Genomic DNA, 27,829 nt, shown 5'->3' with positions numbered 1-27,829 from the left:
TTCTCTGGCATTCCTGTATACATTGCTCACTTACCTCCTCTTCTCTCTTTTTGTGAGTTCCTTGATTCCACATACCAGGTGACTTTTAGTTATTGCCAAAATGTGTGTTGAGTTTAGGGACAGAAAGCAAGCTCCTTAACAAATCTGGCTAGAAGGTTAGTTTAAAGAAGAAGGTTTGAAGTTGGTTATTTTTTTTTCCCATCAAATATCTCCTCCTTCTCTCTTCCCTATTTGCTCCCTTCTACCCCCATCTCTCCACTTGCTCCTCACAGTAGTGTCCTAGTGATCCTAGGCATGTTTTCATGGTGGCTTTTCTCTCAGCCACTTTCACAAACGATTCAATGTAATGAGCCAGCAGCTCAAGGATACCTTCTGGTCATAGTGAGGTAATATAGCTTCTAGAGGAGACAGCAGTGATTTTGAGGTCTCTTGACTTTGGAGTGCTATTGTATTAACAATCTGTTAGTCAATGATTGTAAAATCTTCTGGCCTTAGAATAGTCCTATAAACATTACTGACTGACAGACAGATTATCTATTCGTCAGTGATAACCAAGTTCCTGAGACAATAGTGAATAAGACTACCCCTCAAACATACCTGAAAGCCATAAAATTAGCAAATAAGTAACAGGAAGCTTTGATCCAACTCTGTCCTATAAATCTATCTCCTTACTCTTGGTTCCTTGCTAACTTCTCCTAGAGCTTAGCCTGCTTCAATTGACATTACAATTCCAGTAAACTTTTCCCCTTGACTAGGAAATGGGATCAAGCCTGCAAATTCTTTTGAGACACCTCATAACATTGATCTGTGACCCCAAACTTTTGGGGTCCCCTTACCAACCTCAACAATAGGGGGCCCAGAGGGCATCTGGAGATTGAAAGTTGAGGTGAGTGGATTTAGGAGAGGTCTAGTTACCTCCTTCAATCATGTTGCCTTCTGTTTCTGTAGGGAGGTGGCACAAGGAACAGAAACAGTTTGTGTAGAGCCAGTCTTCTATGGTCTTCTCTCTTCCATTCTCTAACTACATCTGGGGCTTAGTCAAAATAGTAGGAACCAGGGGTCCAGGAGGCTTACACCTACTCATCACTGTATCACTCTGTATTTTCATGCCAAAACCCACACTTTTGTTTTCCTAAAGCTTTTGAATCAAGAGTAAGGTAGATCTGGTATCTCTTTTAGCAAGTGTCTCTAAAGCTGACTTTTATAGGAAAGAGAGGTTGCGTTGAGCCTGTTACCTTCTCAGGAACAGTGAGAAAGGAAAGGTAGGAGAAATTGGGGTGAGAAGACAAAAGAGTTAACCTTATGGTTGCCTGCATCTGCTGAATCCCTTGCAGCTTGCCTTCAAAGGGGGGAGTAGGGTGCAGGGACACTATTCCAGATGGGCTTGGAGCAGATTTCTTTTCAGAGACAGATGTCCTGGGTGAGAGAGGACAAGACAGCTATTGAGATTTTCTTTTATTTTTAAGATTTATTTGCCAAATGCCTTTAAAGTTGCCCTTAGAGCCTGGGGCCATAACATTCAATTTCTTTACTGGGATTGCTTGTATTTAGCAATCTTTCCCTTTGTTTGCTTGGTAGAGAAAAAGACATGACTGCGATCAGGAGGGATATTAGGGTAATATTTGAAGGTTAATCTAGATAAGATTTATCCTTATTTGTAGCATTCCTCTTTCTCAGAGTATAGCTCTCCAGTTGCTGATTGTCCTATTCCTTGAACAGCTGGTGACCAGTAAAATCTGTAGACGTTGTTCTTATAAGTAGTGATGTTGGAAATAGAGAACATGGCTGAATCTTGGAGTATCTTAAGATGCTGGCAGGCAGAAAAAAATACCACCTCGTTTTGACTTGTAAATTGAGCAAATTTGATGGGGAAATCACCAAGTGGGAGTAAATTTGGAACACTAAGATGTCAGTTTTGTAGTCAATTTTCTAAGTCTAATTGCTGTTTAAGAAGCGGCAAAAAGAAGTCGATTTTTAAAAAGAATCTTCTAGAGCAACTCAGCAGACATATCCTAGGGAGGGTCAGTGCTTTCTGTGAAGTATTTTATCTGCTTCCTGCCTTAAAAGTCCTTGGCAGCCCAACTGCCACAAAGGCTCAGCTCATTCCCCTTATCTGGAATTTTGCAGCTAGTCTGCTTTCAATTAATTTTATTGGTTGTATTTAAGTAGCTGTTGAAAAGATTTTCTGTTTTCATTCCTTTAGCTTTGATCAACTTGCTGAAGTTCCTTATGTCCAATGAAACTGTGCTCTTGGCCAAACACAACATTTTCACATTGGCTCTTATGGTGAGTAATGAAAAAAACCTATCCTTTTCTATGTCCTCTTTCCTTTCAGCTTTCTTCTCCACAATCAAAGAGGACATGGTTTGGGGCAGTCACTAGAATCTTGAGGATTAAGCCAGGAGAATATTTCTGCATTTTGTTTTCCTGTTAAATGGTCTCCTAGCCAGTGGATTGACCAATAGTGTGTTTGTTCCTATTTGTGACCAATTGACATTTTCATAGTATTCCTTAGAACCCTTTCTAACTGATTAGAGGGGAAGTTCTTAAGTAAAACTATTCCTTCTAATGAACCTCTCAGGTGTATCTTTTCAAAGCTTCATGCCTTATTCTTGGAGGTAGGATTGTTGATTATTTTCTTCTTTTTTTTCTCCAATATTTTGTTTTATTTTTTGCATTCTTCTAAAAAATTTTGAGTTTCAAATTCTCTTCCTCCAACATACTTTTCCCCCTATCCATTGTGAAGGCAAGCAATGTGATATCAATTATACATGTAAAATCATGCAGAACATATTTCCATATTAGACATGTTTCAAAAAAGGCAAGAAAAATAAAATGGGAAAATTATACTTCCATTTGAACTCAGAGTTCAGTAGATATCTGTGTAGGTGGATAGGATTCTTTTTCATCATGAGTCCTCTGGAATTATCTTAGATCATTGTAGTGATCAGAGTAGCTAAATCTTTCACATTTGATCATCATTATCATTATAATATTACTACTGTTAAGGTACAATCTCTAAGGTACAAAAAGTTGAGGTGTCTCAAAAGAATTTGCAGGCCTGAACCCATCTCCAAGTTAAGGGGCAAAGTTTATTATAATTGTAATGCCAGTTGAAGTAGGCTAAGTTCCAAAAGGATTTAGCAAAGAACCAGGAATAAAAAGGTAAATTTATAGGACAAAATTAGGGAGACCAGAGCTTTATGTTACTTTTTTGCTAATTTTAAAGCTTACAGGTAGGTTTGAAGGGTAGAATGTTCACTACTGTCTTGGGAACTTGTTTATCACTGACTAACAGATTGTCTAATAGTTGGCAATGCTTGTAGGACTGTACTATAGCATTTCTAAGGCCAGGAGACTTTAAGATTATTGATAGACAGATTATTAGAACAATAGCACTTAAGGTCAGAGGACCTCAGGATTACTGCCTTATTTCCCCTAGAAGCTGTATCCCATCATTACTGTTACTGTGTACTATGGTCTCTAGTTCTGTTCACTTCACTTTGCATTAGTTCATATAGATCTTTTCATATTTTTCTGAAACCATCTCCCTAATCATTTCTCATGGCACTACAGTTTTTCATCACAATCATATGCCACATGTTGTTCAACCATTCCCCTGTTAATGGGCATTCCTTCAATTTCCACTTCTTTGTCACTACATTGCCATAAATATTTTTCTTTGGATCTTTTTCTTTTTGCTTTGTCTTCGGGGTACAAACCTAGTAGAGATATTTCCGGATCAAAGGATATGCACAATTTAGTAGCCCTTAGGTCATAGTCCCAAATTGTTCTCCTTAATGGTTGGTATTGATTCTTTTCTAGGTTGTGAACTTATTTAACATGTTTATCACTTATGGAGACACATTCCTACCCACCCCCAGCAGCTATGATGAATTGTACTATGAGATTATCCGGATGCACCAGAGCTTTGACAATCTCTATTCAATGGGTGAGCTGCCTTTTCTCTTTTCTCATCACCTTATCCTTCAATTCCTTCTTCTTCACCAGAATCTGCCCTATTATCATGTAGGAGGGACTGAGTATAATAGAAACTTATATTGTCTATTACTGGGCAGAGCCTCTAAAGTCTCCTCGCTTGTTACCTGTAGTAAGCAAAGAAGGCTTTAAAATGATTTTTCTGCCTTCAGTTACTCAGGTTTCATGTCACTATAGATTTCCTAAGGCCCTCAATGACCTTCTCTTTGAGAATATAAGAGAAACTAGAGAGGACCATGAATTTAGAGGCCTGATTTAATAAAATACCTGGAAACAACCTCGTGCTCTAGAAAGGAGCATAGGAGTAGCAGTGAAGAGACTTTAATTCTAGCTTCAGCTCTGTCGCTAGTTTGCGCAAGTCATTTGACCCCTGGACTTCAGTTTCTTCCTTTATAATGAAGTAAGATTTGTTTTATGATCTTTAAGGTCTTTTTCAGCTCTGATATTCTGTAATTCTTTGGAGAGGTAGAAATTAATTGTGGGTATCAGAGATATTTTTAATTCCATAATGATTGAGTGCTAGGGAGTATTGTGTGGTCCTAGGAATTATCTGAATTAATTCACAAAGACAGAAGAGGGTTGGAGAGCATTTTTACTTACAAATTTATTTCAGATCAATTCATTAGTAGATTTACCTTAAAATCAAAAGGACTGAACATTGCCACTTGGAATTAGACTGTGCTTTGGGTGAAGAACTTAGTGATCAAGCTAAATGGTAGTTTATATTCTGCAGAGGCCAAACCTTGGACCTTATAGAGAGGTAAGAAGCCAACTCTGAGTCTAATGTGGAAAGCCCTTTTCTTCCTTTCTCTGATGAGACTTCATGTGGAAAACCTACCTTCTATCTAGCATTCCTGTACGTGGGAAAAATATGAAGATGGAATCTGGAGCAAGTCCCAGGAGAACAGAGGAGAGACTAGTAGAAGAATTGACTTGTGAGAAAAGCTTTTAAAGGAACTATGTAAGACTGGCAAAATAGTGCTTAAAGAATGAGGAAAGAAAATGAGAACTGATGTGCATGTCATAGTGTAAGCTTCTAGAGCATAGTGATTGTTTTACCCTTTGTATTTATAGTATCAGTACTTAGTATAGTTTTTGGTTGATGGGCATTATACTAGAGACATAAGGCAGATGGCAGGAGGAACCTAGGGACCCACAAAAATGGTATGTAGCCTAAAACCTGCTGGGAAGTGGAGAGGAAAGATCTTAGGTTCCAGATCTTCCCTGTAGGATGGGATCAAACACTGAACCAAAAGCCATAGAAATAATATTTATTTTTAGTAACAATTTTATAGGATACTGAGAAGAAACCTCATGGAGAATTAATAAAAGACTAGAATCCTGTAGGAGATGATGACACAGTTGTCCATCCAATAGATTTCTTTTGTAACAGATACATCTCTCTAATAAATGTACTTGACACCTGCCCAGATATGTAGCTCTTTCATGTTATAATTACAGACTTCCATGTAGTTGGCATATATTGAGATTGACTGTAATCTTTCATAAAAGAAATAAAGCTCAACAGGATAGAATTGTCCCCAGAATGTTTGACCTGCAAAAAAATGCAGTTATTTTTCAACAAGCCAGGCAAAGGGGTGGGGAGGGGAGGAAATGGACCTTTGATAACAAATCTGCCTGCCTGTCTAACCAAGGCATTCATCCAGCATCAGAAAAGCTAATTGCTGTTGCTGCCTGCACAAAAGAAAGGTAGCTAACTTAAAGACTCTCAGACTTGCCAAAAGAGATAAATGGAGGGTGAGTATCCTGTGATACCCTGGTGAGTAAACTGGAGAAGGAAAGAATGCCATCGAAAAATAATACTGCAGAATGAAGAGCAAAAACTGAATGGCAACAACACCCAGATCTCCAGGGCTCTCCAAGGGTACCTTTGAAAGCACCATCTTCCTCTTCTTCATTGCCTCATGAATCCCGTGGGGCATCTTCTTTTCTCCCCATCTTATATTGTGATGGGAGGACACATTAGGACTTAGAGGCAGGGAGTATGATTAGTTTCTGAGGTTGCAAAGTTGCAAAGAAGACCTTTGATAAAATGTAAGGTTACCCACCAAATGATTTTTAGAGTTATTGTAGCTGACCTGTATATTTCTAGTCATACTTCCATTGGGAACTCATTTTGTTTAAAACTCAGGAAAAGGACTTGAAAGCCAGTAAGACCCTTCAGGTTCTCATTTGCAAGGGGGCAAAGTTGATAGGAAGTTACTAACAGCTGTAATAGGTAAACAATATACAATGCCCCTCTGAAAGAATAACTGAGTGTGTGGACCAGTGCATTTATTTATAGTACAACAGTTGGATTAGATGAAGGCTTCTGACTTATTGAAAGCTATCCCTTGAATTATGTGAATAAATTTGTATTTTTGCTGGATAAAATGTTGCTGCCCAAGTCCAGACTTGGGGATGTATGTTGGAATGGTATCAAGGTTCTCTACATTAAATTTTATAAATTAGAAAAGTTGTACTCTGGTAAAATTGTATTAGAGCTTCATCTTATCTTCCTTTTCATAAAATTGCATGAATTTTTAGAAGTGAGGCATTTCTGGAACTAGACATTTAGGAGTCAGATGAGTTTTATGTTCCCAGCTCAAATACTGGTTCTCCCTCTCTGTATTTCCTCCCAGGTTTCTTCTCCTCCTGCTGTACCAGTGTGCTGGCACTAATAAAAATGTGCTAGGATTTATGACAGCTTCCCATTAAATAAGTTTGATCCTAACTCTAATACTTTGAATATCAGTGGTAGCTATCATAATTCCTGTGATTTGGGCACCATCCTTTTTTTCCTCTTTACAAATGACAAAATTATAGCATAGTTATCAAATGTTGACTCTTCTGTTCCCATTTATTTTTTTGAACAACACTTCATACCTGCAATATGGAATGAGCTAGACTGAAGGGATCCTGTCTGTTTACAGAGAACTCCAGGTGATGTTGACTACAGAGGGAGAGCCTTAATGAATATTAAGCTGTCAGAGGAAATGTTGTGCTTGAAAACATTTTCAAGCAACTGCTTGTTGAGACTAGATTAATAGGGCAGGAGCTTAGATCTAATAAGAGGAGGTAAAGGAATTCCCATTACTCTGCTCAGCAGATGGGTAGAGAGAACAATACAAGAAGTTCATCTCAGGTTCCCAGTGAATGTCTAAGGGGTAAGACCCAACTGGGATGGGGAAAAAAAGAAAATAATTTATGCTTCTTCAGTAGATGCATCTTCAGTTGTGGGTACTCCACATAATAGAATATAATCCACTTATGCCTCTTCAGCCTGTGCTAATGTCCATGATCTGGAGGCTTCTGCTAGATCTTTACCAAATTGTTATGGGTACTTGTACAGTATTTGGGCTGCCTATCTATTAGTTCTCATTGATCAACATCCTTTTTTGGTCAGACCTGCCTGGATTATATCCCTTGTACCAGTTCTTATAGATGGGACATTATTAGAAATATGGTACAAACCAACATAGACTAGAGACAGCCAGATTTACACCATTGCCATTAGGGAATTTTGATTTCAGAGGTTGTGGGGTTTTAAGATTTGCAACCACATGGCATCATTGGAAGAACATTGGCATTAAAAAGCTGGGATTTTACGTTGGAGAGCAGCTTCTCTCCAACTGCACACAATCTGGACAATAAGCATTTTTTCTTCGTTTCATTTTTCCTTAATGGATTATTAGGAAAAAATAATTAGGGACATTTCAGATGCCCCTGTTTATTCCTTCTGACCAAAGAGGGCTTTGATAGAAACTAGCAGCAATCTGGAAAGAAAAATAGCTTTAAATGTCAGCTATGATGTGATGTATTAGCTCTTATTATAGTTGACTCAGGAGGCCTGAAATCCTAAAGAGAGGAAGAGGAAAAGAACCATCTTGAATTGGAGTGACAATATGTGATTATATACCACAAGACTCTAGGGTAATATAGGAAGAAAGCTTTCTTCAATAAAATGTCTTATTTGAGCTTCTCAGCTTAGAAAGCATTTTAATCCCTGTTCTTGGGTGGTTGTTTTTTGTTTGTTTGGTTGGTTTGGGGTTTTTTAATACCTATAGGTTATACAGTTCTGTGTTCTTTCTTTCCTTTAGTCCTGAGGATTTCAACCAACACAGGCCAATGGAAAGAAGCAGCCAGCAAGGTGACCCATGCATTAGTCAATATCAGGTAAGGAATGTAAATAGGTTCTAGGACTCAGCTGGGTCTTTCTAGGCTTGTTTATGTGGAATATTGCTGTTGTTTTAAGGCTATTTTTCTGTAACTGAGATAAATTGTCCTACTGAGTCAGAAATAGTATTTTATGAGAATTCATCATATTGAAAGTTCAGAATACTGTTCTATTCATTTTCTTACTATTGAGTAAGAGAGTGTTTGTTGCAAGCACTTTTTTTGGTATCTTTTACTACTTACTAGGACTTGTGTCAACAGGCTGTCTGAAAGTTACCCTTGCTTCCTTTCCTGCCCCAAGTACCTTGTTATTCTTTGTGACTTCATTGAATGACTCATGAATCCTGGAAGACAGATCTTTTGCATTTTTTTTTTGTGTTTAAACAAAAACAAATGGAACTTTTGGAGTCAGGTAATATCAATCCTCTAAGCAACAGACAAGAAGAGGGCTGAAATTCAGGTAAAGAATTTCTCGCAGAAATTTAAGGGAATTCAGAAAAACCATCCATGAAAGGGATCAAAAAAAATTAGCAATCATGGTAGGAGATGTTTGCAAATGGAGAGGAGAGCACAATTTAAGGAAAATAGATCAGAATCAAAAATGTCTCTACAAGTCATTCCCTTTTCCTATATATGACTCTTAAATTTCCTCATAGTTATTAAATTTTTCTTTCAAGCATTTGAAAAATTAAAGTTGAGAAAAAGATGTAAACCCAACAGATGGGTAAATTAATTTAGTTCCAGATGTAAGCTCTCTAGACACTCCAGTAATAATAATGTAGATTTATAATGTTTTTCATATTCCAGCTTGTCATAGAATTGAGGTAGGGTATTTGTATGTTTTTTTTTTTCCTTTTGTTTATATATATATATAAAACACATAATTTACTACAGCTCTTAACCATCTTTGAGGAAATGCCAAAAGTGCAATATATGGAGGGGAGAAGAGAGAGTCAGGGGTAATATAGAGGCTAAGATGTGCTAACAAGATTGCCCTGAGCATTGGTCTGCCTTACCTGTCTCTAGGGGCATTTTGCAGTGAGTACAGTTTTATAAATCTCACTAAATAAATGCATATCTGCACCTAGAAAATAAACCAGATACTGTGGTAAAACCATATGATAAATGTGATTTTCTACAAGAACCAGGAATTACAGATTGTCTTCTCCCAAAATATCCCCTAGTGACCCAAAGACAGTATGACAAATGTGGGTGTTTGGTGGAAAAACCAGGCTTTGCACAAAAGCACGAAGGTGCACGTGGGTATAATTTATGTTTTATTATTTATTCATATCGTTATTTATCCTGGCAGTTTCTTTCCATCTGGGGCCTGTTTCCTTGATCACATTCCTTTATGCTTTCTTCATATTTTGCTTTGCTGTTCTTCTTTCCTATGGTTTCCGGGTTAGCTGCTGACCTTCTTATTCCTAGTTATTCTTTATCGCTTTTCCTGGATATCTTGGAAAGAAGACAAAATCTTCTGCAAGTGCTTTATAACCTCTACCATATTTTTGGTCATAGCCCTGCTAGGGCAATGCCACTTTTCTTTTTCCTTTCTCTTTGTTTTGTTTATTGTCTAATGGGGAATAAGTGTTTTTGTTTGTTTGTTTGTTTGTTTGTTTTTTGTTTGTTTTTTTGTTTTGTTTTGTTTTGTTTTGTTTTGTTTTTCTTTATATCCATGATTGGACCAAGGTCTGGCACACAGATTTGTTTTACATTCTTGCAAGAACAGGTACATGAGTTAGTAGACACACCTTGGCAACATGTCATCCAGGCAGCATTCTATTTTCTATCCTGGACCATCCTCTCATTATATAGCCTGTCACTGCCCCCCAAGAAGCTTATAAAGCTCCTAAAAGAAGAAAGATAACAGTGGAGGAATGCCATTTTTCTTTATTCTTTAAACTTCCCTGAGTACACCATTGTTAGGAATATTTGAGCACGGATATCTGCCATCTGAGAACTGGCCTATAGAAATCAGGGAACTCATAGGAGCCTAACTTTAGAGCTGGGAAGAACTCCAGATACTACTAGGAACATAACTTCAATACTCTTATGTATACTTTGAGGACATTTGATTATATCTTTAGGCCTAATTCCAATTCTGATATTTTTTATTTCTAGAGTTTCCTGTTTATAAAGGATAGAACTGAGGCTCCCAGATGTTAAAGGATTTGCCAAAGGAACTCCAAATCATACTCTGTTCCTATTTGTATGGCCTAAATACAGGGAGTTGATGGCCAAGTTGAGACTAGAGCCCATCTTTGACTCCAAATCCAGTCCTTTTACTCCTATACAACTTAATGAACATTTATTATTTTTGTTATTAGGGAAGTAGTTATGCTGGAAAGATATGTTTTGGAGTCAAATAATCTAGTTGTGAAATCCAGATCCAATACTTACTACTTTTGTGATCCTTTCAATTTCTTTGTCTGTAAATGGGAATAGTAATTATTGCACTGTTTATCTCATAGGATTTTATAAGAAAAAAATTATAAATCTTAAAAGTTCTATATAAATGCAAATTATTAAGAGAAAACTTAAGAACCCTCCGTGCCTTAAAAAAAAAAAAAAAAAAAAAACTTATGTTCTATTTGGGAGCCATATGACATATCCATAAGAAAATACAATTCATGATAAAATAGGATAGTAACCAAGATCTAAAGTGCTCTAAGAAAATTGAAAAAGGAAGAAAAAACCTTCAGTAGGAAAAACTTCACAAAGAAAGTGGAAGATTTACAGATCCTTGGTGAAATAGAAGTGTTGTGAGGAGGAAGTTTATTTCCAGTCATGGGACATGCATATGCACAGAGGTGAGAGGCAACATCTTGAACATCAGTAGTTCCTCAGTTTTACTGGAATATAGAGTACTCTGAAATTGGGCTTAAAAAGTGTATTGGAGCTGCTTTATGGAGGGCTTTAAAATGCCAGGTTAAGGAATTTATGTATTCCATAAGAGGCAGTAGGCAGCCACTGAAAGTTTTTATCTAGTGGAGTGTATGTCAGACCCATGAAAGATTCTTTTGGTGGCAATGCAAAGACTATAATCAAAGATGGGGAAGCCCTATTAAGGAGTTGTGTCAGTAATAAAATTATGAATAAATGTGGTAGTAGCGTGTGGAGAGGGAAAGAGAGAGCGTGTAAGAGGTAGTGAGGAAGTAGTACCGAAAAGAGACTTGTTACACACAGATCTTCTTCTAGGTCTTTGAATAATTCATGGGTATTATTGCAACACTTGAGCTGTTCATGTTTAGTACTGGGTCTTGTTATATGACCAACTTACTTGTCTTGTACATTTTCTGCTTGTGGCCTTTTCAAGACATTTTTTTGGATTAGGTCATTACTGATAACATGATGCTGTTTACATACACTATTTGCTTCTCCATTACACTTTGGGGCACCTGTAATTTTGATTCTTCTGAGACTCTGGCATTTCATAATTTACAGCCAGATAGCATTACTGAAAGATTTGGTATTAGAACCATGGGTAAAACATTAAAAACATTATTTTGAGAGCACCTTGGATCATAGAAAGTACTAGGCACTCTCTCATAAGTAATGCAACCTGTTTCTTCCAATTCAGTTTTGAACCCAGCTTATTGCTTATCTCCAGGATGTATTTAAGATAAATTTGTTGATAGAATAAATTAGTGGAATTCCTTCTACTGAATGTTTTATAACAATCATAAGGCAATAAGTCTTTTATTCCTTCAAATATTCTGGGTCTTGAGGCAGTCAGCACAGTGCCATCTTCAGACAAATGAGATGGGAGGGATGAGTTTACTAATGGTAGAGAGCATAGACAGAGAAGAGGGCCTAGATTAGAGCAATCACATGTACGGGGGTCAGGAGGAGAACTGAATCAATGAATAAGACTTGAGAAGAACCTACTAAACAGTAGGAAAAAAATAAGAGAAGAGTATCATGAAATCCAGTGGAAGAGAGTACATCTGGGAAGAGAGAATGGTTAGCAGTTTTAGCTGGTGTGGAAAGGTAAAGAAAGATGGGGACTGAGTAGGGCAGGAGATTTGGCAAGTAAGAGGTTGTGAGGAAGCAATTTCAATAGTGGTAGGATTCATTTTCAAAGAGTTGAAGAGTAAATAAGTAGTAAACTAAGTCAATAATCATAACTCACTTTTCTAGGAGTGTAGCCCTGAAAGAGAGGAGAGATTTAGGATGAAAGCTGGAACAAATGGTTAAGAGCAAGGAATTAATAATTAGTAGAAGACAAATAGATTCATTGGTACAAACTCCTGAAGAACATGGGATCAAGAGTTTTAGTAGAGAGATTGCCTGTAATGTTCTCTTCTCTAAATTTTAATGTTCTCTGGGAGCAGATGTCTTGGGGAGCTTCTGGAGACAGCCTTCATTTCAGTTCAGAATAATTACTCCAAATGCATTCAGGGATTAAAGTCCAGATTCTTTATTTTCTCCTTTAAAGTCTTGAATCTTTTCCTGGAGCCCGATTAGCTTTCCTAGAGAAGTACCTATCTCTCACCTATCTCTCCTTGGTTGTAAAGGGCTAGAACTGAGCAATGCACTTGGATAATGAAGCACGTGAGACTAATTGCCAATTGGACGGTTCCCTATTAACTTGTTTTAAGGTTGACCCTCCCCAGCTGTTCTGTGCTGACTTGATTGGTGAGACAAAGAGAGGGAAGTGACTTGTGTGGGAGGAGTAAGAGAAACTTGGGTGGTGGAACTCATGCTCACTTGCACTCGTGACCTGGCGTTGGAGGTGACGGTAAAGATCTAGAAAAAAGACATTTAGTGATCCTGACTCCTGCTGATTTCTGGAAAGATAGAGTTCCAGCACTTGGTTCCAAGATCTCTCTCCAAAAGTCTCCAAATCCAAAGGTTTTTCCTTCAGCCTCCAGCCAGTTTCAGCCTCTCCCTCCCAATGTCTTCAGCCAGCACAAAGGTGGAAGTTGGAATGAATCTTGACTCCTCCTCCCAGAGAGTGGGCTTGTGGGTTTCTGTCTTGTGAATCTCCCGGAAGTCCAAGAGTGGGCTTGTGGGAGCTCCTCCTTATATATGCTCTCTTAAAGATGTGAATCTTGTGGAATTCTAGTTAACTAGAGAACTGTTAAGTACCATGCTAAATTAGATAATTATTGTCTCTATCCATTCCAGTGACTTAGCACCTTGTAAGAATTCTAACAATTGCCTTTGACAAAGAAAAAGATAACCTCTTCTTCTGTGGCAAAAAAGGAGAGAATGAATGAAAATAGAGTGAGGTTTGGAAGAAGGTGATGAGGGAACTCATGATACGTTGCCTTAATATTGTCAATAAGGAATAAATGAGTGCTAGACCAGGTTCCTTTGCTTTGCCCTATGTAACATCATAGCAGGATCCCTCTGGCTATATAATAGGGGAGAAGAATTTGTATTAGGAAGTCCATCTTGAGGATCTCAGTCCATGCTGTGGAGTTGTCAGCATGATGGCAAAGATAGAATATGGAAAAGCTTATTAGTAAGAGATAGTGGGGTACTCAGTTTAATCCTCCTACTTTCAGTCTAACATTTCTGAATGTGTATCTTGAAAGGATTTCTGAGATGGTTTAAAAACTCTTAGCCCTTCCTCCCAGAATAACACGAATTAGAGTGTTTCAACTTTTCAGAGGCTTAGCAACCACAAGAGTCTTGAAAGGTACTGTAGAAGTTGATGTTAGTCACACATTTTTGTCTTTGGGGTATTCATAATAAGATGAAATGATTGACCCATCAATGATTTTTTCCTAGCAAATGAGAGGCTTTATATCTTTCAGCTTTTTGGAACCGGGACCATGAAATTGAAAGATAAGAAGAATTAATGCTGGTATTGGGCAGATTTGAGACACATTTATTGTGCCAGTGCTGTTGTTCTCTGCCTTTCACTTGTCTTTCATGGCTTAGTCATGCTAGTTTGCTAATTGTCAAAGTTATTTGTGTTGAAATAAGTGTCTTTTTCTTCCTGTTTTATCTTTCAGTGAGATTCTTAATGCTTCTGCTCAGTTTTCTCTATTTTTATGGAAACATCTGGATGTCACAAACACACAATGTCCTATTTCCTTCTCCCTCCAAGTATTATTCCACTAAATCATAAGAGGGAAAATAAAGTGTCAGTGGCCTAACTCCAATTAAGCCTTGAGCTATGGCTATAATTATTATTCTGGCAGCCCCCAGAGGGTGAAAGGACTAACAAAAAAGGAAGCCTAGGAGGGAGTGAGGAAGAGGACTCTTTGCTAAATTTTTCTTGGGACCTCCTTCCAAATTATCCTTTCTGGCCAAAGGAACTGTGTTGCCAAAGTTCTTGGTCATATTCAAGCCTCAACAATGAGAAAGAGCTCTTTAAAAAGATAACAGCTGACTAAAGAATACTAATATTCACCCAGAGGAATTAGGTTCAAATCCCAAGTTTTCTATTTAATATGGTATGACATTTGGCAAGTCACTTCAGTCAGTCACTAAAACATTTAGTAAAAATATTTCAGGCACTGTATTAAGCACTGGGGATCCAAAGAAAGGCAAAATAAAAATAAAATAAAATAAAATAGAAGATGCCTGCCATCAAGGAGCTCATAGTCTAATTGTGCAAACAGCTATGTACAAACAAACTATATAAAGCTAAATAGGAAATAACAAAGGGAAGACACAGAATTAAGAATTGGGAAAAGATTATTACAGAAGGTAAAATTTCTGCTGGAATTTAAAGGAAGCCAAGGAAGTCAGAAATTAGAAATGAAGAAGGAGGCCATTCCCTGCATGGAAGATAACCAGTGAAAATGCTCTGAGTTGAGTGATGGAATGTCGTTTGAGGAACTGCAAAGAAACTACCTTGATTTTAGTTACTTCATTTGTAAAATGAAGAGGCTGAATTAAATGATTACTAAGTTCTTGTTCAGCTCAATCAATCAACAAGTATTTATTAAACATTTATTAGATCTCACTAAGAAGCATTGAGGTATGAAGGTGAGGTTAGACACATAGACAGCTGGACTTGAAATAAGGAAGACTTAGGTCTACAAGTCCTACCTCTGACACATTGGCTGTCCCTCAGCAAGTCATTTAACTTTTCAGGGTTTTGTTGTCTCTCTAAGAAAAGATGCTGAGAAACAGTATAAGTGCTGTCAGAGGCAAAGGAAAAACATTCTCTGCCCTCAAGGAACTTACATTTAACAGAAGAGACAACATATGTATAAATCAGCAAATACAAGGTTGAGTGTAAAAGGAAATTGAATAGAAAAGCACTATCTGCGTAGTTTCCACAGAAAGCCAGGGATCTGACAAGATGGAAATTAGAAGGAATAGCCTTCTAATGCAAGGTAATGGAGATAAGAGATGGGAAATGAAGGTTATATGTGAGGAGCAGGTTGGACCATAGAATGTGAGGAAAAGAATAACATTAAAAGACTAGAAAGTTAGGAAGGAGTCAGATACAAAGAACTTTACATGACAAACAGAAATTTTTTTATTAGATCCTAAAGATAATAGAGAGTCATTAAACTTTATTGAATGGAGGTGGAGTGGGATGCCATTATTAGACTTAAACTTTGGGGAAAAAAATTTAAATCAACAATTCATTTATATAAAATGTAAATGATTTTGTCAAAAATAATATTCTCAAATAAGAAGTAGGATAATGAGAAAAAATAATTGGTGGCAAGTTTCTTTGATAAAGATCTTATATTTAAGATACATAAATAATACTTTTAAAAATATTAACCACCGTTCCTCAATAGATAAATGGTCAAAATATCAATAAACATTTTTATTTTTTAAATAGCATTTTATTTTTCTAAATAGTGGCAAAGATAATTTTCTATATTCACCTTTGTAAAACCTTGTGTTCCAAATTTTTTTCCCTCTTTCTTCTCCTTTCCCCTCCCCAGGACAGCAAGCAATTCTATATAGACTAAACATGTGTTGTTCTTCTAAGCATATTTCCATATTCATCATTATCCATGAGAAAAATCAAATTAAAAGGGAAAAAAATGAGAAAGAAAAAACCCTCAGCAAATAATAACAATAAAAGGGTGAACTTAATCTGCTTTTGTCCACATTCAGTTTCCATAATTCTCTCTCTGGATGCAGATAACACTTTACATTCTAAGTTTATTGAAATTGCTTTGAATCACCTCATTGTCGAAAAGAGGCAAGTCCATCATACTTGATCATCACATAATCTTCTTGTTACTGTTGTTGTCTTGGTTCTGCTCTCACTTTATTTAGCATCAGTGCAATTAAATATAGGTTATACATGTGCAACTGTATAAAACATTTCTGTGTTAAGTCATTTGGCACAAGAAAACTCAAATAAAAGGAAAAAATGAAACAAAGAAAGTGAAAAATGGCATCCTTCCATCTGTATTCAAACAATATTAGTTCTTTCTCTAGAAACAGATAGTATGCTTCATTATTACTCCTTTGGGATTGTCTTGAATCTTTGTATTGCTGAGAATAGTTGTGATTCACAAGTTCTTCGTTGAACAGTATTGCTGTTGTATACATTCTCCTGGTTCTGTTCCCTTCACTGTGCATCAGTTCATGTAAGTCATCCCAGGTTTTTCTGAAATCATCCTCCTTGTCATTTCTTATAGCCTAATAATTTTCCACTACAATCATATACTATCAAGATAGCTTGATTAATCTTTCCTCAGTCAGTGGGCTTTAATTGCCAATTCTTTGCTACCACAAGAATGGCTGCTATAAATATTTTTGTACAAATAGTTCCTTTTTTTTTTTTTTTTTTTTTTTTTTTTGATGTATGCTGGACTTTGAGCATCAAACAGAGGATTTGTATAGGTCGTCCTGGAGGTTCCTGGGAGCCATTGGAGTTTATTCAATGGCATTTTCATACTTGTACTTTAGGAAGGTTAATTTGGCAACTTAATGGAAAGTGGATTTCAATAGAGAAAGATTTGAGGCAAAAAGATCAACCAGAAATGTATTGCAGTAGACTAGTGATGATAACCTGGATCATTGTAAGAGGAGATAAAGGATCATATTCAAGAGTTATAACAAAGACAGAAATATCTGGGATATGGGGGGAAAGTGGAGAATGATTCCCAAGTTTCAAATCTGTGTGACTCAGAAATTAGGAACAAGAAAGATGATTTGGGGAGAAAGATAGTAAGTTCAGTTTTGGCAGAGTTGAGCATAAAATGTCTTTGAGATCCAGGAATCATCTGCATAAAGGTGATAGTTGAATCCATGAGGAATGTTGAAATCACCAAGTGAGAGAGAGGGATAAAAGAGAAAAGATCTAGGAGGAAGCCGTAGGGAATATCCATAGATAGTGGGCATGATATAGATATGAATTTATGATACTATCATTTCTGTCAGAAAATAAAGCAGTGGGGAAATGTCTTCATTCTGACTTCTACTTAAAGACTGTGCTTTCAAGATAAATACATTGAGGAACTTATTGAATGCCTTTTAATATAATATCTTGTAGCTTTTCATGCATGGATCCATGCTTTTTATTATACAGCTCTGTACTCTTATTTCTCAGAATAGGAGAAGTAATGGTTGTATCATTACAAAAATATATTTCTAAAGTAGAATTTTCTCTTAATATGTAATTTTCTTGAAGTACATAGTTTTCTATGATTAATGAATTCATCTGACCTATATCTGGAATATTAAACTGAAGTTTCATTATGTGGTGATTTTCTAAAATTATTGGGTAAACTTGGTGAAGGTTTATGGTTTATGATCTGTTTAATTCTTTGCTAATTAAGTAGTATTGGCAAATTTGTCTTTGCCTTCCTTCCTTGGTCTTCATTTTTACATTCCTAAAGCAGATTCTGTTGTTTTTCATTTTTCTTTTCTGAATGACATAGGTTTATGGGTACATAGCCCTTTAGGAAAAGGTTAGTGATTAGTTAATACTTGTTAAATAAATTACAGGACTGATAGCAAGCCACTGAAAGAGGCTGTGTATGTAAGGGGACCAGAAAGTTGGTGAAGCTCTTTGCCCCAGATGGAAACAGTAGATGGACATAAGGTTGCTGTGTTCTGACTCTGTATTTGAAATGATGGCTTCCTCTTCTCCCTGAACGTTTTTCTGGGCTTCACATTTACTTCTGTATCTGCATGTCTTTCTTTGTATTGAAGTTTAAAGTCATTGTATAGCCTCTCTCCAAACACCTCGGGTGAGGAACCCATATTGTATAATATGATATGGAACAAAGGAGAGGTCTAGGGGGATGAATTGGGACATTCTCCCCTTCCTATCTAGCTGGAAGTGCTAGAGATCCTTTTTGTGAACCTCTGTGGCATGCAAGCTCAGATCATTCCTGAATTATGCTTTATCAGTAATGACCTTTCTCATGTTAATCAGACCCTGCTGATCTCCCATTATAGGGAATGAGAAGCATTACATGGATTAAAACCAGGCACCAAATGAGACTGGGTTAATATCCCCTCCCAGTGATTGCAGTATTTCCATAATCTCTTAAGACAACCTCCAGAAATGAAAATCTAAACTCATCCCATGGGCTTCATGATCTCTTCTCTTCCCACCTACTCAGTATGTTGCATACTGCCAACTGTTCGCAGTGGATTCAGAAAGCTGTAGCATACTGAACAATTCTTGAGTTTGGGAGCTCAGATTTTTGTAAAAGAAGCTGATTCTAGGTATTTCACAAGAATGAATTAATTATATAAAACCATTTGGAACTGCCTGTGCTAAGCGCTTATAATGATCTCTTTTGATCCCGACAATAACCCTAGAAGATAGTTGCTATTATTAGCTTCATTTTACAGATGAAGAAACTGAGGCAAACAGGAGTTAAGTATCTTGCCCATGGTCAAACAGCTAGGGAAATGGCTGGGGCCAGATTGGAACTCTCCCTGACTTGATCCCAAGAACTCTGTGCCACCTCACTGTCCACAGTTTTTGAATATTCTGTAGTCTGACCTTTTAGTTAGATAAGGCTGAAGGCAGATTGCTTTAAGATAGAAATAAAGCCTCTCTGTTTTTCAATATGTAACTTGTCTTTTTAAAGGTTTATCCTCATCTTTGCTCCTTCCATTTTGGATTCATATGTTAATATGGTTAACCTGTAATGCCAGAAAAACTGAGGCAAGATAGAGATTAGAGAGTTTTTAATATTTTATTTGAAAGGGAGAGATTGTGCTGGGGGCAAAACCGGATCCATGTTGACCCCAGCAGACTGAATGGGACTGGAGTCTCAAAGTATTCAGCAATGAGTGAAGAATTCCAGGGATTCCTTATAGGGCTCCAGCTATCAAGAGTGAAAGGGAAGAGGGCTAAGAGCATCTGTGAGTGGGAACTTTTCAGGAACGCCTCATTAATTTGGTTCTGACAGGTTGGGGGTGAAGACCATAAATTCCAATAAGAGGGAGAGGCTAGGAGCCACTGAGTCTGAGATAGGAGATATACTTATCTATCTCTAAATAACTTATCTACAAGATATGGCTCTATGGAATGCTAATGGTCTGGACTAGTTATCTCTGTCCTAATTTATATCAATTCTAATGATCAGGAAGGGAAGTTGCAACCAGGGGGATTGAGGCAGAACAATTCAAGGAAACCGAGGTAGAACAATTAAGGGAAACTGAGGCAGGACAATTTAGGGAAACTGAGTCAGAAAAATTAAAGGAAATTGTGGCATAACAAACCAACTCTGGACTTCCCCATTTTGACTGTTTCTATTCTCTTTGTCATCATTATTCATGGAGCTATAGATATATTAAATTCAACAATTATTTCTTAAACCCCTGCTTTTTATACACTGATAGGTATTGGTGACATAAAAATAGTCCCTTCCCTCAAGGAGCTTACATTTTCTTGGAGGCAGGGTATTGAGTAGAGCTTAAGCATATAATTATGTAGATATAATATGCAAGTTATTTAATCCCCAGTTATTTATATTGAGTAGAGCTTAAGCATATAATTATGTAGATATAATATGCAAGTTATTTAATCCTCAGTTATTTAGGCCCCAGTTTGCTAATCTATAAAAAACGAGAAATTTGAATTAGATAACCCCTGAGGTCTCTTCTAGCTTTAGGTCTAAAGTTGTTGTTTATGTATACAAATAAGTAATTTGCAGAAGAATGCTATCTTAACATATAGGAAAGCAAGGAATTTCAAGAAATCAAGAAATGTCTTATGAATTGAGTTTTGAAGGAAGAAAAGTATGCTGAGAAATAGAGTTAAGAAAGGGGGGATGTTCTAGGCAAGGAAAATTGCATGCAAATGCTTAGAATTAAGAGATGGAATATCAAGTTTAAGGATACCTATTAATTCTCTAGATAAAATATAGAATGCATAAAGTAGAATAATATGAAGTAGGTTGGAGAGGTAGTTTGCAACCAGGTTTAAATGTCAGACTGATGAACTTCATCTCTGAAAAATAGGAAGCCACTTAATTGGAGCACTAGAAAAATTATTTTGGGAGTTGTTTGTAAGATAAATTGGAGGACAGTGACTAGAGGCAGGAAAAATATGAGAATATAGCAATTCTCTAGCCCAGAAGAGAAGCATTTAAAAAAATATTGCTTTAAAAAAATTATTTAAATAATAGAATTTAAAAAAAAAACAGAAAAGGAAAATAGAATGAAACAAAATAAAACAGTACAGTGTCTGGTGCCCAGCAGAACATCAGGGAAGATTCAAAATATATAAAAATAAATTACCGGTTCAAGAAAGTATATATAATAGTAGAAGAAATTATATTCATGAGTGTCCATCTTTTCTTTACTTCCTTGTAGATTGTTATTTTCTGCTGTGTAAGTTTTTTACTTTATTCTTTTTTAACCCTTTCATCCCCCCAGTCCTCCAAGCAGGCTATAGTTAAGGGAGGATATATTTATATGCACATATATAGACACAATACACACAGGTAATGTTCTGTTTGGTTTTCTGGAGATCTTGGAGCAACCTTCTTTTCAGTAGAGTAATCACCACAATAATAGCCAAGTGTTAAAGTCTAAAAGTCTTTATTGTCTCCTTTGCCGGTGCTCAATTAGCTTTCTCCTGGCATTCAGAGGAGACTTGGTTTCAGTGCAGAAAATGCAGGAGGCCAGGCCAGCCACCATAAGGCTGATGAAGATGGAAATGAATCTCTCTCTCTCTCTCCTTGGCCCTGAGAGCTTGAGCTCCCACCTCCAATCCTTTTGTCTTCTCTTGCTCTGAATCTGGCTGAGGCTCCCAGCTTATATGCTCTACTCTGAGTATAAACCATATATCACCAGGAAACCATTATTTGTTGTAAGATTAAATCAATCATACTGAACTTAGAGAGCTATTAATCACCATGCTAAACTAGACAACCATTGTCTCATCAATTCTACTGACTTAACACCTTGTAAGAATCCTTGTTTTAAGTATAGAGTTCTGGCTCATAACACATGTAACTTTCCTATCCTGGCTAACTTTTTGCTTTAATTTTACTCCTTGGGGCAGCTAGGTGGCGCAGTGGATAGAGCACCAGCCCTGAATTCAAGAGGACCGGAGTTCAAATTTGATCTCAGACACTTAACACTTCCTAGCTTTGTGACCCTGGGCAAGTCACTTAACCCCAGCCTCAGAAAAAGGGAAAAAAAAATTCTACTCCTTAACCTGCTTTTACTTAACCTCCCCTCCCTCACTTAGGGATCCCTCCTTTGTCTTCTTCCCACACTTTGCTCTCTCCCTTTATTTCTAAGGGGGAAAGTGTTTCTTTTTTTTCTTTTCTTTTTTGATAAGGCAATCAGGGTTAAGTGATTTGCACTGTGTTAAGTGCCTGAATCAGAATTTGAACTCAAGTCCTCCTGACTCCAGGTACAATGCTCTCTAGCTGCTCTCCCATCCCCCTTATTTCTTTATAGGTTTTGGAGGGTGTTATACCCTTCATGGTATGTGGGACAAAACCACTGGCTCAAATAAATCAAATAAATTAAGAAGCTTTCTTAAGGCAAAAGCAGAAAGAAATTTTATTACGATATCACCAGAAATAGCAAGAAATCCCTCCCCATAAGCAGTTAGGCAAAGAGAGGCAAGGCCCAGTTAACAGACAAGAATTATATAGGAGCGTGGGCTAACATTCCTTATAGATTGGATCTTTGCCCTGATTAGCCAGGACAAATGACCTCACATTTTAAGTCATAAATGAGGAAAAACTTTCAACCCAACCACATCTTTAGGATTACTAAATTACTTTATATGGGTATACATTTCCATGTAAAAACCATAAACAATATGTCCATGTTAAGTTCCTTGAAATTGATCTTTGCTATATATTATATTTCATATATTAAATTTTTTGTTGAGTTTATGTAATTCTAATTGTAGCTTTAGCATATTTGAATTGTTTTTTTCTTGTTTCTTGCAAGATTTTCTCTTTATCTGGGGGTTTCCATATTTGGCGTTAACATTCCTATGTGTTTTTCACAAAGGATCTCTTGGAGGTGGTTGGTGATTGGTGGATTTTTTGTATTTCTACTTTCCCCATACGCTCTATCACTCTAGTCACAGCTTTCAGAAGGTCCTATTATTCTTTTATTTTCTCTTCTTGATCTGTTCTCCAGATCTGTTGTTTTTCTTATAAGATGTTTCACATTCTATTTTTTTTTCATTTTTTTATATTCTGTTTTGTTATTTCTTAGTTTCTTAGAGCTTCACTGGATTCCCCTTACCCAATTCTAATTTTCAAATACAGACTCTGTAGATCTTTTCTGGTTGATAAACTTTTTTGTTTTTTTTTTCATAATTTTTTTGTTGTTCTTGAAGGGTTTTTATTTTTATTTTTTCCTCAATGTCTCTTGTTTTACTTAGAAAAAAATTTTTTTGAGTTCTATAAATTCTCTCTGATCAGGGAGCTATTTAATCCTACTTTTGGGGATAGAAGAAGCTTTTTATACTTGTGTCCTCTTCTGAAGATGAACTCTTCCCATGTTCCCATGGTAAGCTTGTATGGTATGGTTCTTTCTTTGCTGGTTCTTTTTTTTTTTTTTTTTTTTTTTTTTTTTTTAATAAGAGGTATTAGTGTAAGCATCTCTTATCATGGGATTGGGGGATGGTGCCACTAGTTTTACTTTAGCTCTCTCCTCTGTCTTGGAACTCCATATCAAAAGCTTTAGCTTCCTGCAAGTGCCAAAGCCAGCAGCATCCCTGTCTCACTGCCTCTATACTCACCTGGTGTTGGTTCCTTTTCACTCAGGGCTGCATCTCTGTAGCACAGCTGGGCCTGGCATTCCTAATTAGCCAAGATTTACTCAGTTTTCCTCTACTCAGACCCCTCAACTCTGCAAGCTGTCTGGGAGGTGAAAGTTTCTGTGGTTCCTGCTGAAGGCTCCATCCAAACCTAGCTAGTCCTGGGCATCCCTACTTGGTATTTCTGTCGAACTAGCCTGAAGATGTTTGCATTTCACATGAGTTAATCCTGGCCTGGGTCTTTCTTTGGGTCTTGTTGTGTTGTACCTAGACAATGCCTATTCTGCCCCAAGTCTTCTTGATTTTATATCAATCTTTGTTCACCTTAAAGAGAAAATTTGTTCTGTCTCTGGGGGAAATCTGGAGAGTTACTCTGCCATCTTCCCATAATCTTCCCTCAGGGATAGCAATATTAAAGACTTAAATTAGACAGTGGGGATTTATACAAGATATATAGAGATAGAGTTGACAGGATATTACAACTGATTGGTTTTGTGGGATTGAGAGAGAGAAGGAGAAGAGAGAAGAGATGGAGAAGGATTCTGAAAAATTTCAAGATTTCATACCTAAGTAACTGTAAGAATTTTGCTATTTTCCACTATTGTAATAATCAACTTAGTTTTGGACATGCTAATAACTATGCAAGTTATTCCCAGAAAATTGAAATTGTGAGTCTAGATTTTTCAGAAAGAACTCAGAGTAAGTAATAATAATTTAGAAGTTTTCTGCACAAAACCTAGAAAAATATCAGATTAATTTCTTTTTTTTTTTTGACTGTTAATTTATATTTTTATAATAGTTTTTTCTTTTTCAAAATACAATCAAAGATAGTTTTCAACATTTGCCTTTGCAAAATTTGTGTTCCAAATTTTTCTTCCTCCCTGCCTTAGATAGCAAGTAATCCAATATAGATTAAACGTCTCCAATTCTTCTAAACATATTTCCACATTTATCATGTAGCACAAGAAAAATCAGATCAAAAATGAAAAAAAAATGAGAAAGAAAAAACAAGCAAGCAAACAAAAACAACAACAAAAAAAGGTGAAAATACTATGTTGTGATTCACATTCAGTCCTCTTTCTGGATGTGGACTGCTCTTTCCATCACAAGAATATTAGAATTGGCCTGAATCACCCCATTGTTGAAAAAAGCCAAGGTCCATCACAGTTAATCATCATATAATCATATGGTTTTTTTGGGCCCTCTTAAATCATTTTGCTGATAGTTTCTTTTTTTAAAATCTATTTCTTATTTTCTTTTTTATTATAGATTTTTATATACAAAACATATGCATGAGTAATTTTTCAACAATGACCCTTGCAAAACCTTTTGTTCCAACTTTTCCCCTCCTTCCCCCCACTCCCTCCCCTAGATGGCGTACATGTTAAATATGTTAAATTCTATGTTAAATACTATATATATATATATATATATATGCATATTTATATAGTTATCTTGTTGCACAGGAAGGATGGGATTTAGAAAGAAGGTAAAAATAACTTGATAAGAAAATAAAAATGCAAGCAAACAATAGCAGAAAGAATGGAAGTATTATGTTGTGGTCCATACTCATTTCCCAATGTTCTTTCTCTGGGTGTAGCTGGTTCTGTTCATTACAGATCACTTAAAACTGATTTGGATCTTCTCATTGTTGAAGAGAGCCACATCCATCTTGCTAATAGTTTCTTACAAAATAATAGTATTCCATTACATTCATATACCCTAACTTATTAAGTCATTTCCCAATTGATGAGTATCCACACAGTTTCCAGGTCCTTGACACCACAAAAAGAGCTGCTACAAACTTTTGCATACATGGGTCCTTTTCTCTTTTTTGTGATCTCTTTGGAATACAGATCCAATAGAGATACTGTTGGAACAAGGGTATGCACAATTTGATAGCCCTTGAGGCATAGTTCCAAATTGGTAGTTATAATGGTTAGATTAGTTCACAACTCCACCAACCATGTATTAGTGCCCCAGTTTTTCCACATCCCTTCCAACATTTATCATTATCTTTTCTTGTCATGTTAGCCAATCTGAGAGATGTGAAGTGGTTTGGTTCCTTTTTTTTTTTTTTTTTTTAGGAATTCTAGTTAACCTTTGTTGGAATAATTGAAAGGAGAGCAATGTCACTGTGCTTTCTCATTTCTACTATTTGCTGTTCTCTAAGAGTAGATGATATTGGCCAGGTGGTTTGTAGAGAAAACAGAACCTGCCAGTTCCACAAAAGAAAATTTGGCTAACATCATCTTAAGAGATAAGGATGAAAGAGAGAAAAAACTGGTTACAGAGGTTAAAAAAAAGAAGAAGAAGAAAAAGAAGAAGCAGGAATATGGTATTTTAGAACCCAAGGAAATAAACAACAGTGTCAAATGCTGCAGAGGACAAAGCATGGGGATTGAAAAAGTCTGCCTAGCTACCATTCTTATTTTGCAATTGGAAACTGGTACTCAAAGAAGAGGAAATAACTAGTCCAGAGTCATCACAGAGCTAATTAGTGACAAAGTTTAATGTGATCTAAGTCTTATGATTTCCAGTGCAATACTGTTTCTATTACTTTAAGAAAATGCCTCTGTTATTGTATTTGCATTTGAAAGAATCTCAGAGAGCAAATAAGATAACATTTAGCACAGTGCCTGGTATGTACATAGTAGGTATTATATAAATTGTTTTATTCTCTTCCCCCTTTTCCCTCAGAGGCAGATTCTGGCTGAAGCAAGAATCTCCTATCTTGAAACTGTTTGTTATTGTTGTTTTTGGGGAGGCAGGGTCACATAGCTAGGAAGTGTGAAGTGTTAAGTACCTGAGATGGGATTTGAACTCAGGTCTTCCTGACTCCCAAGGCCAGTGCTCTTATCTACTGTGCCATCCAGCTGCCCCTATTTTGATCCTATTGCTTTAGGATCTCCAATAAAGGGGAACACACTGTTCTGACATAGGTCATTCCACCTTTGGATCACTCTAATGGTCAAAAAGTTTTTCTTTACAGCAAGCTAAAATATGCCTCCTAGTTCTGTCTTCTTCTTATTCATCAAACCATCCTTCAGATTCTTGAAAACATTTATCTCATTTTCCATTCCCACCCTCTCCCCCCATCTCCTCTAATTATTCTTCAGTCTATCTTTTTTCACTTCATCTTCATTTTCATAAAGTCTCTTCTTGAAGCCCCTCACTATCTTGGCTAGCCTCCTCTGGGCATTTTAGCTTATCAGTATCCTTCCTAAAAGATGGCATTTAGAATAAATACAGTAGTCCAGATTATCACAAGGCCATCATCATTTCTCTGATGATCTTTAAGATAGGTAAGGAATAAAGTGAAAGAATCAATGCATTTATTAAGTACTTACTATGTGGAAAACACTGCTAAGTTCCATGTTTACAAGTAGAAAAGGAAAATAGTTTCTGGTTTTGAGGAGCTCACATTCTCATGGGGGAAATTAATTCATCAAGAAGTTTTCAGCTTTAAGTAAGATGGAAAGATCCAGTGGTCTTTAAGGTACACAGTGGCAAAGCAGATGACAATGAATTTTTAAATATTTGCAATAATTCCATTAATAAAACTATAATGGTTTCTAATATTGAATTCTTTTATTGTGTCAAGTATTTTGATGGTAAGTTGTTTTTGTTTTTTTGTTTTTTTTTAAGTAGCTGTAGCTTCTGAGGAGGAGGGGGCATCAGCACTTGCAGAAGCAATTTCTAGATTTAACTTGCTCCTCTTTATGATGACTATAGAGGGTAAGCTGGAACTTGGCTGGGTAGAGAAAACACTGTTATTCCCAGGGTTCTTATGTCTTTGGGTGGAGGGGTGATAATAACTGGGTATGGAGAGCAGGCAGAGTTGTTCAGCTCTTAACTTTGCTTCTATATTCTTGAGTAAAAGAGTAATGGACAAAACAAAAATTGTTAATAGAGAATTGAAACTCAAAATAAGTAACACTCTAATAAAAGAAGCTGCCCTTGATGAGTTTGAGTCAATTGGACCAGATGAATTATATCCTAAGATAATGAAAATACTCATGGATATATAAACTAAACCCATCAGTCATGTTTGAAAGACTATGGAGACTTGGAGAAACATGGTAGGATTGGAGCAGGACATGGTAGGACTGTTATTTTGATTTTCATAATAAAGTTTAGTGAGCTTTGCTTTGATTCCTGGAAAAATTCTAGAACATATTGCTTCATGAAAAACAGGTTAAAGTATATCAACTTCATTTCTGGTTTTGCCAGGATAACTCAATTTGGTAGATAAGGAGAATGCTTTAGTAGTTAAAAATATTTTTGTTCTAAATAGAATGATTCCAAGATAGAATTTCAGTGCACTGGAGAGAGGCAAGTGATTGATGGTTTCTTTTAGTCTCATCAAAATCCATACAAGTGACTAGGTGGGAGAGTATTGCACAGGACAGAAAACAGACTTTTTCCAACTCTCCTGTAAAACCCTGCAGCCTCAAGTCTACGATGTTATTGTAAACACACATTCAAGTCATGGAATGTTCTAGCTTG

General features: G+C 36.5%; 1 protein-coding gene across 4 annotated transcripts in view; it reads left to right on the top strand.

The window, feature by feature from the left end:
- The window catches only part of ARMH3 (armadillo like helical domain containing 3), a 214,464-nt gene that overhangs the window by 107,207 nt on the left and 79,428 nt on the right, over positions 1–27,829 (top strand). For all 4 annotated transcript variants that reach the window (XM_074295399.1, XM_074295400.1, XM_074295397.1 and 1 more), the window contains 3 exons: positions 2,204–2,286; positions 3,826–3,952; positions 8,100–8,175. In XM_074295399.1, the coding sequence (XP_074151500.1) occupies positions 2,204–2,286; positions 3,826–3,952; positions 8,100–8,175 (286 nt within the window). The remainder of the gene's footprint in view (positions 1–2,203; positions 2,287–3,825; positions 3,953–8,099; positions 8,176–27,829) is intronic.

This window comes from Sminthopsis crassicaudata, chromosome 2, assembly GCF_048593235.1.
Source record: "Sminthopsis crassicaudata isolate SCR6 chromosome 2, ASM4859323v1, whole genome shotgun sequence".
NCBI classification, from domain to species: Eukaryota; Metazoa; Chordata; class Mammalia; order Dasyuromorphia; family Dasyuridae; genus Sminthopsis; species Sminthopsis crassicaudata.
Note: the sequence above shows the minus strand (reverse complement) of the source record. Positions and strands in the feature narration are given on the sequence as shown.